The sequence below is a fragment of the Haplochromis burtoni genome, unplaced genomic scaffold (genome assembly GCF_018398535.1).
Source record: "Haplochromis burtoni strain Fernald_Lab_line unplaced genomic scaffold, NCSU_Asbu1 Contig_1255, whole genome shotgun sequence".
Classification (NCBI taxonomy): Eukaryota; Metazoa; Chordata; class Actinopteri; order Cichliformes; family Cichlidae; genus Haplochromis; species Haplochromis burtoni.
In genome coordinates, this window is record NW_024583616.1 from 3,021 (window position 1) to 19,406 (window position 16,386).

General features: G+C 38.3%; 2 protein-coding genes across 2 annotated transcripts; one reads left to right on the top strand and one right to left on the bottom strand.

Annotated features, from left to right (window-relative positions):
- The first annotated feature begins 1,125 nt into the window (after positions 1-1,125).
- LOC102291858 lies at positions 1,126-3,490 on the top strand. The gene is made up of 4 exons (XM_042216775.1): positions 1,126-1,437; positions 2,133-2,188; positions 2,296-2,655; positions 2,835-3,490. Exons 1-4 carry the CDS (start codon positions 1,385-1,387, stop codon positions 2,990-2,992), a joined length of 627 nt encoding a protein of 208 aa, XP_042072709.1. The 5' UTR covers positions 1,126-1,384; the 3' UTR covers positions 2,993-3,490.
- Positions 3,491-14,092: 10,602 nt separating this feature from the next.
- LOC106632680 lies at positions 14,093-14,728 on the bottom strand. The gene is made up of 2 exons (XM_014331041.2): positions 14,592-14,728; positions 14,093-14,484 (listed from the first exon to the last, which is right to left on the bottom strand). Exons 1-2 carry the CDS (start codon positions 14,647-14,649, stop codon positions 14,108-14,110), a joined length of 435 nt encoding a protein of 144 aa, XP_014186527.2. The 5' UTR covers positions 14,650-14,728; the 3' UTR covers positions 14,093-14,107.
- Positions 14,729-16,386: the final 1,658 nt, after the last annotated feature.

The window sequence follows — 16,386 nt, forward strand, 5'->3', positions numbered from 1 at the left end:
TTCACATAGTGGACATTGAGTTGTTGTGTGGGACATGTAGTCCATGTCTTTTGCTGTAACAGTAGTTCATGTTGAGAATAAAACATCCCAGCTCACTAACTTGATCGGGGCAATAGTGCCTAAAATGTTGCATCATTTTGCCGAGAGATCTTTTACTTTGTGGTCATCTTAGATGGACAAAAGCCACCAGGTCATTCAGTGTTCCCTTAGTGCTAATGCATATAAGAGATGTTGGTGTACTATAACTGAAGTAATGTTAAGTCCTTAAAGTCATATTCTTTTATTATCATGACTGTATTTGAAGCTATTTTTATTTTTGTATGATACCTGATTTATATGGAATATGACTGAAGTAAACTAAAGCCTAAAATACTTAGTCAGTCATTTGTTTAATGGTAATTTAACAAATTTAACAAAACTATGTATTTTAAGTTTAAATGGTTTAAAAGCATGTATAATAGCATATGCAGGGAAGTATATTTCTCCTTTTTTATCAAGAAACAAAGACAAAAAGGAAAAAAAAAGAAACAGGGCAGGGTTCGATGGTTGAATCATTCGTCCCCACCAATGCCAAAACCAAATCTACACCCTCGACATAAATAAAGCAGCAGGAAGTAGAAATAGAGTCAAATATATGACAAAGCACATACATGCTGCTGTTGTCTCCTCTTCTTTAGTTGGTGGTTTGTTTTCTTCAGCCAGCTGTTTCATCAGGTCTCTCTCTCTCTCCTTTGACGTGACATCAGCATTTTTGTTTTGTTTTAATAATAAAATAGTTTGGAAGAGTTGATCATTCACGATCAGCTCAGCAGACAAAACCAGTTCAAAGCTGCTTATACAAAGAGAGAAGGATGATCATTGCTTCAGTCCTGTTGCATCACAGCAGATTTTGAAACTTCCTGTAGAACAGTATTTGTTTTAATAACAGATCGTTTTTGTTAAAGAATGAAAAGTCAGTAAAGTTTAATCTGTAAATCATTTTAAAGGAACAAATTATAACTTTGTCAAAGTCATCACAAAGTGAAATGCAAAGTGTTGCAGAGGTGTAAAACATGCCGTCACTGTTTTTGTTCTGTGGTTTGCACTGAAACAGCTTCTGCCATGTTGTTCTGGCTGTAAACGTCTCTGTAATGGGAGTGTTTCTGTGTGAGAGACTGTAACAGGATATTACTGAACTGTGAAAGTCTCCTGGAGCAGTTTGGGCTAAATGGTCTCTGCATCAGCCAGACTGTGAACTCCACATTTATACTTTACGATATTAACTGTACAGCTTTGAGATTACATAACAGCTCAGCTGTTAAACACATCTTGAAAGAGGAAGAAATGCATGAAACGTTAAACCCACTGACAGGTCTGCGTCGTATCTGACGTTTGTGTCCACACTATGAGGAAAGCAGCCCCACCAAACATCATCCTAACGAGAATGAACCAACAACAGTAAGTATTTCATCTTTATCTCTGTGTCCTTCCTGATGCTCTGTGTTTGTAAGCAAACTCAAACTGTCTTTGGCACATTTACTCAGACTGAGTTCAAAAAGAAGAAGAGTTTAAATTTTACTGTCAGGAGAAACTTTGTGTCAGTGTCTCTGTTGGTAATTATGACAATCTGAGAAAACTGCTTCATCTAAAAAGTTCAAGTGGGGAAAAATCTGACTTTTTCAATCAAAACTTTTTTTTCTTTTTGAATTAAAATATTATCATAGGACAGGACTCAGGGGGGAGTTCAGAGAGTGATCTCAACCGCTTTCACAGCCGGTCTCAAACTCCGTGTGTGTACAACTGTTTCTTATTTCAATTGTTTGTATAGACAGCATATATATTCTAAATATCATGTTACTTTGGACCTCTGACCTCTTCTTCAAGGTCAAATTTTCATAATGTCGCTTTTATCTTTGAAACTATATTGAAAATTGTGCTGCCTTAATTTCATGATCTTTTCCTTGATTATTTTCTGAACATTCACATGAAACAAATCTTGTTTTTCCCTCTAGAGAATAAAAAACCTCTGTAACTACAAAACTGTTTCAAAAATTCGTTTAAATCTAATTTAACAGATTTTCCTTCTTCTAGCTGTACTGACTGACCTTTGACCTCATGTGTTGATGACTCTTCACCTCTGTCTCCTCTCACAGGGAGAAGATGATCTGCAGGATCCTGCTGCTCATCATCCTCACCTCATGTGTCTCTGGTTAGTTTACAGCTTCACTTTATGAACTCCAAATAAAGCTCAACAACAGATTTGTTCCAGTTCTCAGTGTGTCTGCTCCTCTCTTTCCCTCTCTGTCTCCTCAACAGGATCATTTGTAGTCAATGTGACACAGACCTGCTATCAGGCAGAGGAGAACCACAACATCACACTGGAGTGGACGTTCACCACCAAACCTGACAGATCCACCAAAACTCTCAACATCCTCTGTGAACTCTTTATTAGTGATGAAGTCTCGGTCCTGTATCAGGTTCATGAAGGTGTTGAGGTGTCAGAGTCTCAGGATGAAAAGTTTTCAGGACGAGTCCAGAGTGACAAAGACGCCCTCAGAGAAGGACGAATCAGACTTCAGCTGTCCAGACTCAGGACTGATGACTCGGGTCTGTACCTGTGTGAGGTCAACACGGATTATGGCTTCAGTGTTGGAAGATGTCGACTCAACGTCACTGGTGAGATGATTAAGTAGAAAAATAATAGTAATGTTTTGTACATCTGTATCACTGCTGTAGTGACTGAGCTGTTGAACAACAGGTTGTATGAAGCTTTAACTGTATGATTCATTTATAACTGTAATATTTAATATTATTAAAATCCAGATGGCTGACATTTTCATTCTGGTCTTTAACAGCTGCTGATCAGGTCCAACCTCAGAGATCAACTTTGAGTGGAGAAGTAAAGAGTTGCGGAAAAACCATGCTGAGCACTATACAGGGTCTAACAGCACTAACAGCTCCTCTGTCTGCCATGCTGGCTGCTTTCATTTGGTTTATTGTAGGAAGGAAATAAAAGAGCAAAATCAAAAAACCACAAGTTACCCTCAACCTAAAGACTACACGACTCTCTTCCTTTGACTAATGGCGGAAAATAACTTGTAGAATAAAATGTTAAATTTCCTGGTGCTGAATTTAAGTTAATGCAGCTGAAATAATCAGCGATCTTATAAATAACGTTTCTATTGTAATAATTGTTCATAAAAAAGTTTCTTAAATCACTTTGGATAATTTCCACATAGTGATAAAATGTTTCCCCACACAGGGTGGTGTAGTGTTTGGGTCAGCTGGACCTGTAGGATACACATGTTTGTCATACTTTGCGAACACATCACATCACAGGACTTTCTTCCACATGACTTCCTCAGACGTGATCTCAAACCATTTTTACATCTCTGCTCCTCGGCTCACTTCCTCCATTCAGGCTGTTTGTCTTTTCATTTCCTCACAAAGACACAGATAAATATAAAGAAGCATGTGAATCATTCAGAGTTACTCTTGTAGACTCACAGAATAAAAACTCAGAGCTGGAAATGATCAGAATATTTTTACTTCATGTTCAGATGTTGAAAAGCTCAGCTCAGCAACTTGAACTCATGAAAAAATTTAAAACATGTCAGTATAAATTTGAAGTGATATAAATGTGATGTGAGGTTTTCAACAGTTACCTACAAACACCTACATTATACATCAGTAACAGAGAAAAAGAGCAGCATGTTGTGAGCACTGATGCCTCAAAGGAACAAGGAAAAAATGTTTTCATGTCTATTGAAGTTCCAATAAATACTGTAATTTTCTCCGTTTGGTGAAGCTGTTGCTGCTGTGATCATCCTCTTCCATAATACATGTGAAACTGTGGATGTTTTATCTTTATTCAGGAACATGATTTGTGTCCTGCAGGCAGCAGGTCTCAGAGTTGTGTCATCATGTAGTTGAAAGTTCAGCCTGGATTTAAAACAAAAATAAAAGTGAAGCATCAGGAACAAACGTGAGATTCATCCAGTTCAAGAACTCTGCTGTAGAAATCTACACTTTGGATCAGACTGTAGCTGAGAGGAGCTTCAATAACACCAATACTGGACATCTTTATTTACTGATAGTTGTTCATGATCAGAAATGTGTGAGTGTAAGTTCTCTAACAAAGGTTTCAGTATTATCACAATTATTTATTGTGGCAATAAGCAGATTAAACATGTGACCCTGGTGTCTCCAGACAGCTGAGTCAACAACAACAGCTGGTTAAAAACATTATGACAGGTAACGTTAGTTATTGTTGCGAAACATGGCAGCACTTCTTTATCAGTTTTGAAAATCACTTCCAGTTCATTTCTTTTTAAGAGAACTGAACCTTTTATTTGTATTTTATATTTTTACTGACTCATCTATGTCCTAGTCTACTCATCTGAGAGGTAAAACAGTGGCTTGAATGTTTCTGTTGTATTTTAGCATCTTATATGAGCTCTGTCATCACATATGTTTTCCACCGGTTAGCTGACCTCAGAACAGATTTAAATAAGTTAAATACAGGAAATAAATAGAACAGGTACAAACAGTGTATATATCACAGTAATATACTGACTTATGAGTGTTATAGAGGAGGAGCATTACAGCAGCAACAGCTTCACCAAATGTACAAAGTAACATTCAAAGAATCTCACAGAAATGCTGCAGTTTGAACATCAACACTCAGCTACAGTTAGAGCTGAAATGAGCCTGTCTGTCCAGATGGTGGTGCTGTAAGCTCACTTTTCCTGCTCTGTTACAGACATGATCTTATATTCTGATCAGAAACAAAAGAACAGAAAAGATGAGCAGCTTTGAGTCATGATCAGTAAAAGGAGGAAACACAAGAGTCGATTCATCTGGAATCAAACATTTTCAAACAAGTCTGGAAAAATGACAAGAAATGTTTCTTTGTTTGTGAATACATTTCTGTATTTACTCCGTGAAAATCTCTCCTCTGTCTGTGAGCTCTGCAGGGAACACTGTGAGTCATTAACACAACTAACAACACAAATACAACCAGAACACAATGTTCTATTTTTCTGGAGATGGACCAAGCACAGGGCATTACTTAAAATGGAGAGCAGCTCAGAGTCAAATAGATATTGCTGTAGTTCCCTTCTGTTCTTACGTGTTTACACTGCTTTGTTCCCTATTCTCACTTTGAGCAATAGTGAACATCTCACAGATGTTTCTGTTTAGTTCAGGATTATCTGTAAGCTGGAGATGTGTTATTTTTTCTTTGTCATCTTGTAAGATTTGTTTTTACTTGTCTCCACTGTATATGTCGACACATTATATCACAGTTGTAAAGGAAAAAATAAAATATTGGACTGTCAACCTTCTGTACAATGTATTTCTGTCTCTACTCGTCACCCTCACAGTTTCTGTATTTTATTTCTTTTCCTTTTTTGAGCAGTATAGAATCAGGACACAGTACTTACCTCTGAACCACTGTGCCACTTAACACCGGGTCCATAGATGGTCATGATCCGGCACCATTTCAAGCCATTTATCAGAATGAATCGCCTCTTCCAACTTCACCTCTTTAGCTATTAAAAGCTTCCACTGGAAAAAGATCAAACACCTGCTGATCAAACTGATCCTCTGAGTCACATCAAACCTGCTGTAGAGCAGAGAACAAGAAAACAGACATTATGCAAAGGTAACCACCATGTCGACTTAAATCTTTATTAAAGTGCAGCCTGAAACTGTTCCTGTGTGATAGAGAGATTCAGGAGTCCTCACAGTATTCACTCTGAAGTCATGTTGAGCTGCATTTAACAAATCTGCTGTGTTTAAACACGTTTTTGCTTCATTAAATGCAGAAGCCCAAGCACAGAAAACCAGAAGTAGTCTTTGAGAGATCCCCGTGTTTTCAGTTTTGATTTGTTTTTTTGGAAGACATTTCCAAAAATGAGTGAAGAGAGGTGAAGGAGGTCTGTGTTCATAACTGTGCTTGGGATTTTTTTCAAGTGTTTATGTTGTTTGAAAATACTAAAATCTCCATTTATCACTACAGGCCTGTATACAGTCAGTGTTAGTAAATTTGATGAGCTGGATATTTAAATAGTTCAGAAAGAGATGCAGCCCTGTGGATTTGGGAGGAACTGTGACTTTAGTGAAGTCAAAAGTCCAACGACACAATAATATTCCCCCAAATAATTTTTCACAAGAATACCTAATGATATGTTTTGGTAGTTCCTGATGTTTATAGAAGTCACTTTTTTCATGGTGAGCATCAGTTTACCTAATAATGAGTCCATGATCACTGGTGAAGACAATGACTCCTGATTTAAGGAAAGAAATGTGAGAAATAACTGAAAATGATTCTGACTCCAGATATCCTGACAGCTGCACCTGATCACACCTGTTTGCTTTAACATCACTGATCAAGTTCAACGATCAGGACATCAGATAATGTTCCTGAGCTCACTGAGCAGTCCATCACTGAGTGTGATTAATGGTGATTTGTTGAAATAAGTCAGAATAAATCAAACGGTTCACCTCAACTTCATGTCCTCGGTTTCATTTCTGAGAATTTAAAGTTCAAAGTTTAGTTAAACACAAATTCTGCTCTTTAAACAGCTTCTAGATCCAATAAAACTTTTAATAGTTTGAATAGATTCAAATACCCTTTAAAACTGAATGACTGATGGAGACTCTGAATCTGGTACAAACTAAACTACAGCTCATCAAGGCTGTTATCGGATTTTTGCAAATTTCCTTTTTCAAGTCATAATCAATAAAAACAATCTGATTTATACATGAAATCTATTTTTTGTTTCTCAGGTGATCAGAAACAGTTTAGCTGCTGTGGCTGCAAACATTTGTCTGTGCAGAAAACACAAACATGACAATAACAAAAGAGAAGTTATAGAAGATATTTTGGGATGTTGGGGTTACAGGTCTGAATAAAGTCTTCTGTCAGAAAGATGGCAGCAGGCCAGGAACGGTACATGAACTTATTGATTGCTTTACAATATACGTGTGACTACGATTATGGTCATAGATAACTAGAAACACAATCATAATAACATTATTTACTTGACACAAATAATATCTCAAAATATCCACAAGGGGTCACTGTCAACCAACAATTTACTTCATAGCACATCACAAAGTTTGCTAATAGTAAAAACAATAGAAGCGTCGTTTAACTTAAGTCCTAATATAGCTGGATGTAATTAGTGCTAAATAATCTTACCAACATAGCATCAAAGTACTGAGACATAAAATCAACTCAGTCCTATGAAACTGTTCCTTTGGGGAAATCCACTAGGACTGGCCGCTGATGCAAAATGATTCTTTTCCCTAGACATCCTGAGGCCAAGTCAGAGCAGGGAAATCTGAACAAAGTGAAAGTGGGAACACTGGACTTTGTTGTGCTGGTTACCTGATCACTCACAACATTTAAACTTGAAAACACCAGTGGTGTTTCCATCAGCTGCAGGACAGAGTCATGGACAACAAGGATGCAGCGAATGTTTGGAAAGAATAAACATTTACCAGCTGAAACAAGAGGAGACGGCAGGAATAAGAATTTTATATTTTACTGTATCATTGTGTCCACTTCCGCTCTTTATTTGTGCACAACTTATTTGACACTTTTGTCTGTTTAAAGCATTTAAAAGCAGCGAGGCTCTCAGGCTGTTATGGTCTGTTACACTGCAGCTATAAAACTGTCATACTGTGGATGGGAGCAGGTTAGGAGCCAAATGCAAAGCTGCAGAGTTCACAAAGAAAGCACGAGCCATTGATATAAATCTAAATCAGAGTGCAAATTATAAAAATTAACACAAATCCAGGAAGTCAAGGAAGCCAAGCATACAGTATAACACAACAAAGAACACATGAAAGAGCACACTGAGCTAACAAAGCGAGGATGTAAAACAACACCACAACCAGTAAACCAAGAACTAACTGAGAACATCTTTACAAAGAACCACAACAACAGATGACCTAAAATATAAAACTCCAGAATCACATTTACAGAGGACAGAAAAGAAACTATAAAAAATAACAAATAACAAAAAGTATTTAAAAGTAAAAATTAAAATGCCAGGATACACTTAATAAACTTTTTGTTTCAATCATCAGTTGAAGCTGGTAGTTCATGTAGTTTTGTCAGTGTAATAATCATCATTTAATGATCAACACCCACACAGCAACAGGCTAACAGTCCAGTTTAACATTTATAAACCTGCTGCTTTTGGTCACACTGACAGTTTGATCTATATGTCAGACTGTTTTTACTGATTATGAAAGATGAACAATAAAGTTAAAGACCCAAAACAACACTGGTGAGCTGCAGGCTGTCTTACAGACCATCCACCTCACTTCACCTATATTTAGACACTAAACCTTGACTTGGACCATCCTGTCTCACCACGTGTTCCTGGGATCTGTACTATGAAGATACCCAGGACATCTTTCTGCTTTGTGCCTTTACTTCTCCAGCACTGACGACAACATTTGTTCTAATTTTGTCCCGATTGCCACCAAAATCAAATCAGCTGCAACTGTGTTTTTATGCACCATCAAGCAAACTTTAAAAACGACATCTTTCAAAAATGTGGAACTAGAGGATGCAGCATGTAAAGCACAAAAGTGACTGCACTGAAGATTTTCCACACTCAGTTTTACTTTTAAATTCAGCGCACAGCGAAAGCGCTCCCTCAGCAGGGTCAAAGCAAAACAACACCTGGGAAGGTGAGTGTTGGGTGTGTCTTATATAACCTAACAGCACTCTTCTCTCCAGCTCAGTCAGTGAAATCTGTCCGTGGATGTTGGTGTGTGTGGAATGTGAGTGGGAAGAAGAGCAGACAGCAACAGTAAGTATTTTATCTGTAACTCTGTTTTTATGTCAAATGTCTCTGAAAGTGTTTAAAGTGAAATCTCTGCTCTCATTATCATTAAAAATAATGTTATTATTTTACCAGCTGATGTTACAGTGAAATACAGACGCTGTCTCTGTCTGATGTCATTTCTGATTTTTTTTTCCTGCCTCGAGGGATTTAAGAGGAAACCCTCTAAAATCAGGTTTGTCTATATTCTCAAAACTGAAAAATTCCATTTGTTTTCTCAAGTTCCCAGAGTCCAGATGAACATCTCACACCCCATGTCAGCTCTCTATGTATTTTTTCCTGATTTGTTTTCTTTTTAAGGACTTTTACTTCTTTTGTCCTCCATGTATCCAGTTTCTTCTTTTAAGGACACACTACACACCAACTTTCTAGCCAATAGCTCTTTGGGAAACCTTCTTGCTGGCGCCTCATGTCTGTCAGACTATTTAAGCTTTTGGCAAATTAAACTACAGAAATAAGACGAGTTGACAAGGTTCTAAAAACAAAGTACCTAAAGATAGATTTTAAAACTGGTTCCTTGACAAGTTTCAGTCAGGTGCGTTTGTTTGAATTATTGAAAAAATTCTGCTTCTGTCGAAGATAAATTTAAAGAAGTAAGAGCTGGCTCAAGACTTTTGCACACTACTGTAGCTACCAACAAACATGTGTTGGATAATATTTGATATATTCTAAAACACAGAACACATTTTTTTTTATACTTTCTTTTAAAGAGCTGTTTGATCAGCTTAAAGCTGAGAGCACATCCAAAACCTGATTTTTTTTGTCTGTCTACTGATGGTGAAGATGCCAGTGAGATTATAGAGAGATAAATCAGTTATAGCAAAAAACAAACGATTGTGATCCCCAAATGTGGGGGCTTATCTCCCCACCACCACACTCCCTGCCATTGGCTGATGCCCTCTGACGTCAGTGCGTAGGTGGTTCTCGGTGTCCGAGGCTGGGTGCTCAGGTATGTACTGGCACACTCCCAGTGGCTGCTCGGTGGGGCCTGGCACCCATGGCACGGCCAGGCCCCTTGCAGAGAGTGGAGGGTCCCCGGCTCTCAGGTCTCTGAATCCAAGGACTCAGTCTGTTCTGGCCAGCCGCTGGTGGAGCCTGTGGGCATGTCTCCCCAGCCCCCTGTGGATTCTGCACCATGGCTGCTGGGTGCCCCCCCACTCCCCACGCTGTCAAGGGCTCTCCTCAGCTCTTTTCTAGGAGGGTGGTGAGGCTGCCTCTCCAGTGCTCCTCCTTTGGCTCTCATCATTTCTGATTTCACTATATTTTGCTGTCAGCTTGGATAAACCTCTGCACACTTCATCCATAATAGAACATGCTGCTCTACAGTAGAGGATATATTGAACACTGTAGATTTTCCTTCTTCTAGCTGTACTGACTGACCTTTGACCTCATGTGTTGATGACTCTTCACCTCTGTCTCCTCTCACAGGGAGAAGATGATCTGCAGGATCCTGCTGCTCATCATCCTCACCTCATGTGTCTCTGGTTAGTTTACAGCTTCACTTTATGAACTCCAAATAAAGCTCAACAACAGATTTGTTCCAGTTCTCAGTGTGTCTGCTCCTCTCTTTCCCTCTCTGTCTCCTCAACAGGATCATTTGTAGTCAATGTGACACAGACCTGCTATCAGGCAGAGGAGAACCACAACATCACACTGGAGTGGACGTTCACCACCAACCCTGACAGATCCACCAAAACTCTTAACATCCTCTGTGAACTTTTTATCAGTCGTATATCCTCAGTCTTGTATCAGGTTCATGAAGGTGTTGAGGTGTCAGAATCTCAGGGTGAAAAGTTTTCAGGACGAGTCCAGAGTGACAAAGACGCCCTCAGAGAAGGACGAATCAGACTGCAACTGTCCAGACTCAGGACTGATGACTCGGGTCTGTACCTGTGTGAGGTGAACACTGATAATGGCTTCGGCTCTGCCAGCTCTCGACTCAACGTCACTGGTATGTTAATTTAGCTGAAGTTAATCTAGTTTCTCTTATTACGATGGTGTTCACTGTTCGATCCACTGAATTGTTAAAACAGACCATAGACTGTGTATGAAAGATGTCCATAGCTTCTGGGCCTGAACAATGAAGTCAACGTCAAAAGACTTCAATTCTTTTTTTAGTGAATAGCAGGGTGTGGTTGCAAAGCACCTCCATTAATCTGTGATCTCAGTAACCACTCTCCCCTTTCATTTTTCTTTTTTTCCCCTTTTTAACTGAAATGAGACCACAACTGAGGCCATGATACTTAAACCCAGTAGTTCTAATGGTTTTCTAAAATGGGACCTGTGACCACTGGTTCCTTGTGTCAAAAACCTCGACATAATACGATGGACTTTAACTTAAAATTGAATAAAAAAATTAATTTTGTTATAAAATTGGGTTTTTACTAACCAATACTTCTTTCTAAGGTCAATCCCTTCTTATCTTTTACTCATTTTCTACAGTTCTACATGTTTTTATTACATTATGACTTGACTGTTACACTGCTGTATATTTTGGTGTGAATCATGTTTCCCTTTCATGCCATCAGTTGGTCCAAAATTTGAAAGCTGGCCTTCTTACTAGAACTCAGAAACTGGAGCCTCCTGTCTCCTGGCCTCCATTCACTGGCTTCCTGTGACTTTTAGGACTGATTTTAAAATGTTTTCTCTTTTTAAAAATCCCTTAATCTCCTAACATCACATGTTCCTTCAAGCTCTCTGACATCTGCTCACCAGTTACTCCTCACTGTCCTATTTGTCAACCATTTAGTTATATTTATTGATGTGAGGCATCTTTCCTTTTTATTATACAACACTTTGGTCAGTCCTGTAGTTTTAAATGTGCTTTATAAATAAAATTGGATTGGAAACATCTCTGCTCTAGGGTTAGGCTCAGTTTACACAAACTAAAAGCAAAGAAGAACTTTAGTATAAAAGGCAGCACAGAAACACAATTCCAATGACTAAAGTGTGATTGAGTGGACAGCCTACAGCCCACATCCACAGTGTCCCACTGCCCACAGTCTTCATGTGATCAGAGGTGCAATCACTAAATGGAAGAAACAGACGGCTGTTTCTCTCAGAGTTCGAATACCTTCAACCTGCAGACATCAGTCGGCTGCTCTAACCTCAGACTGTTTCACCAGTTAAACACAATTTTTTATCTGTTAGTCTAAACACAGCAGAGTAGATCTGCTGCTGAACTCAAACCGAATAAAACAACAGGTTCATTTCATTCATGTTCAGGTTTCCTCAGTTTCTCACTCAGATTCACCTCCTGCTCATCACATGCAAACATCAAGATGACCATGACAAAACAATACTAATCATGGCTTCATTAAACAATGTAGGACGCTATGGTGACTGACTCCATCTTTTATATACAGTCTATGAAGTAGCCCTGATGTAGTTTACCTGCAGAGTCATGTTGATCTATACGTAAAATTATGACCAGAGTAACTCTGTGTAACCGACATTTTACTTCAATCAATCAATGATACATATTTTCATGTCATTTACAGCAGCTGATCAGCTCCACCCTCAGAGACCGACAACAGCAGAAAGTGGAGGCATGAGCGGTTTCTATAGTTTAATGGGAGTGTTGGCAGCTCTGCTGGGACTGCTTGTAATATTCTTAGTTGTTTTCAGAAATAAAGCCAGGAGACAAAACCCTGTTACTCTGTTACTCTGAGTTAATGAGTTTACAGTTACTCTACTGTAAACTAATTATCACCAGATGACAGTGTTGGATTACATTCATCCATGTGGTGATGTAGCAGCTGTAGAGTTAGGAGTTGGTTTAACACAGAAATGAGTGAACTAGTTTCAACAGATTGTTTTATAAACCCACATAATCTTTAACATTAATGTAAAAGTTGTTTATTGTTGTTTATTTTTTCACACACAGCATACAAAGTGTGTAAAACCTCAGGCTACAGTTTATTCCTGTGCTGTGTGAATACCTCCAGTAAGTAAAGCAATGACTGGACTCATCTGATCGACTGCTGTGTGTCCTCAGAGACGCCTCATTGTATCCAGTCCCACCAGTAATCACTGCTCAGCATAATCCCAACTTCAGCTCCATCAGCTCACAGAAATAGTCCAACCACAGTAAAGAGGACTTATTGTTTACCGTGTTTAATAAATGTCAACACCAGATTCAGTCTCTGCAGCTTTATTTTCATGCTGCTCTGAAACTCTGAAGGAAAGTTTACAGTCTAGATCTCCATGATGTAACAGGACTGTTTAACCTGAGCTGCTCATCGTTCTTCAAAGCTCTCTGAGCTTCTACAGGATGGCAGGAAAAATAAACAGTAACTATGTTGCTGAAGCAATGAGGGGCTGAAACCACACACTCAGTAACTGATGCTGAAAATAAAGTCTGACTACAGAAAGTAAAAACATGTTTGTCTTTTTAATAAAGGTGGAATAAACCCAGACAGGACTGAGCCCTGATGTTAATAAAGTTGTTTTGTGTGTTGATTATAAACTATTTTTTGTTTTTCCACTTGTTTAAAAATAAATAAATGAAAACACAAAAATAAGAACTTCTCTAATACAAATGATTTTATTTACAATGTAAACATTATTACAGCAGTGATATGTCTGCATAAACATTTTCCTTGTACGCATCACATATCTTACTTATTTTAATGATAAAACGTTAAACGGTAACCCTCTCAATCAGCTGTTACAGTCTTTAGTATTCATGGAGGTGAGAGATGAAGCTGAAACTTGTAATGCAGCAACAGGATGGGACACAGAAGAAAAAGTCTGTTCAAAGATTTCTCATTTTTTAGTAAAACAAAAATCATTGTTTACACTAATGTTATTTATCACTCCTGTAAAAGCTTCAATAAATAGGAACTTAATTAATAGATTATATTTTTTTCATAATTTGCTTTCTGGAACTTAAACACATGTTGAAGAGTTTGTTGGTTAAATTTGTGACTCGGGTCTTTATTTAAAGCTCAAATAATTTGGGCTCAAACTGATCCTCCAAAAAAAGTCCTCTAAGTGGTGATTGGTTTAATTTCTGAAACTCTCGTCAGTGTTTGTTTCCTTTTTTTTATGCCAACTAAACAGCAGAGCGCAGATGACCACTAGAGCTAGTAGTGGTAATACCAGTGACAGTCCAACACCACGCTGGCTTTCTCTGCTCTCTGGTTGTCACAGTCTCACAGTCTGAAGGTTGGACGAATGAAAAACTGCTAAAAACAAACAGACCAAGCCCAAAATAACAGGTTTTGTTTTAACTTGAATTGAATAATGTTTGCAAAGTGTTAAAAAAATATCTTACCAGTGACATTGAGTCCACATCTTCCAACACCGAAGCCATAATCAGTGTTGACCTCACACAGGTACAGACCCGAGTCATCAGTCCTGAGTCTGGACAGCTGAAGTCTGATTCGTCCTTCTCTGAGGGCGTCTTTGTCACTCTGGACTCGTCCTGAAAACTCTGCATCCTGAGACTCTGACACCTCAACACCTTCATGAACATGATACAGGACCGAGACTTCATCACTGATAAAGAGTTCACAAAAGATGTTGAGAGTTTTGGTGGATCTGTCAGGTTTGGTGGTGAACGTCCACTCCAGTGTGATGTTGTGGTTCTCCTCTGCCTGATAGCAGGTCTGTGTCACATTGACTACAAATGATCCTGTTGAGGAGACATAGAGGGAAAGAGAGGAGCAGACACACTGAGAACTGCAACTAATCTGTTGTTGAGCTTTATTTGGAGTTCATAAAGTGAAGCTGTAAACTAACCAGAGACACATGAGGTGAGGATGATGAGCAGCAGGATCCTGCAGATCATCTTCTCCATGTGAGAGGAGACAGAGGTGAAGAGTCATCAACACATGAGGTCAAAGGTCAGTCAGTACAGCTAGAAGAAGGAAAATCTACAGTCTGAATTCATTCACTCATCACAACATCTGACCAAAACAACAAGAACTACAAACACTGCAATGGAAGCAACCAGAAGAAAAACCTGCACTTTGATTTCATATTAAGGTTTTCAGAGCTGCAGAATTTGTTTTCTGTCAGAAGGTGGCGCCATGCTACAACTGAAATAAATAAATTAATAAATTAGATTAAACTCATTTTCTCAGAAGTTCTCTCAAATCTTCCAGCTCACCCAGAATAAATATAATAAATGATTCATGAGTATCACTGATACAAAAGCATTTAATTTACTATTTACGCAGAATGTTTCTGTTTATACCTCCAGTTTAGTCTTAACTTTTCTACGATTGATACAAACAAAGTGTCCATAAAATAATAAAATAATGTTTTATTTAAATACTTAAAACAAACAGACATCAAATAAGACAGCTTCCTGTTACGAGAAAATAAAACTTTAACTGCAGTTTAATGGTTGGTGTCAGTGTTTGGTGTTTGAGCTCTTCTAAAACCAAATGCAACCTAGTGACATATAAATAAACTGTATCAACACCACTATTTTACCACAAAGATGACCTCACACCTGACTCGGATGCTAATAATAACAATAGAACATTATTACATTAACAGCCTTCAGCGCAGCATATATTTCACCCACACAGAGTGTCTATAAGAAAAGCACAAACTCACACAGTTAAAATAAAGTGAAAGTGTGCAACAGGTTATCACTCATGAACAGTTGTAATCACATATTATTTTACTCTAACACAGAAACGTTTCCATATTAAATTCAGTCATTATATTACCTTTATGATGTAGTTATATTGTTACAATAAACACAGATCTTACTGGTGCTGTCATCCTCATAGAGATTTGTGTCTCTGTGTGAGAGTGCAGTCTAATGCTCATATTGTTAACTGTTAATCAAAGCACAAGTAGTCAAGTGCATGTATGGATGAGCCCAGTGCTTTTAAATGCACCGAAAGTTAACAGACAGCAAGCTGCTGGTTGAGCTGGTGAACCACAGGTCAAAGTGTGCTGCAGAGGCCTGAGTCTGGGTCCATCTCAGGCCTGCTCATTCCTCTTCACTCTGTCCCTGCTTTCCTGTCTTATTTGTGCACTGTTCAATGAAATAAAGGCTAAAATGTTTTTTAAAAAAATCAATATTTAACAGACAAAATAAAAATAAATGATGCCCAGAAACACGGTAAAGTTTAACAAAGATAAAGTACATGCTAATGTTGTCTCCTCTTCTTTCAGCTGGACTCTGTTTCTTACCTTTAACCACTTGATTTATCTCTGAAGTGCACAATGACTCCGTCCTGCTGCAGTTGTGTGGATCAGCTTAAGTGTATATATGCGAGCACGTCTCTGTCTTTGCGACTGAGTATGAGAATGAGTAATAGCTGCCACTTTGTAAATGCTGACCTAAAATTAAAAATATATTTTGGTCATCATTATTTCCTGTTCCTCAGTGCAGTGTGCATGTTTACCAGAAAACAGTGACCTCTTTACACACTGACTACAGATGTTCTGTCAAATATAAAGGGCTACATCTCACTCTGGTGTATGTAAAGGACCAGTTCATCAAATTTACCAAAGGTAAAGTTAGATTGGATGCTAATTGGTTTTGAAAAAAAGTGGAGATGTCATGAGCTAA

Excerpts from the sequence above, each read along its gene's own strand:
- LOC106632680 (XM_014331041.2), bottom strand. The coding sequence starts at position 14,649 with ATGGAGAAGATGATCTGCAGGATCCTGCTGCTCATCATCCTCACCTCA. Across the intron at positions 14,485-14,591 it reads CCTCACCTCATGTGTCTCTG|GATCATTTGTAGTCAATGTG; the intron begins GTTAGTTTACAG and ends TCTCCTCAACAG.
- LOC102291858 (XM_042216775.1), top strand. The coding sequence starts at position 1,385 with ATGAGGAAAGCAGCCCCACCAAACATCATCCTAACGAGAATGAACCAA. Across the intron at positions 1,438-2,132 it reads ACGAGAATGAACCAACAACA|GGAGAAGATGATCTGCAGGA; the intron begins GTAAGTATTTCA and ends CTCCTCTCACAG. Across the intron at positions 2,189-2,295 it reads CCTCACCTCATGTGTCTCTG|GATCATTTGTAGTCAATGTG; the intron begins GTTAGTTTACAG and ends TCTCCTCAACAG.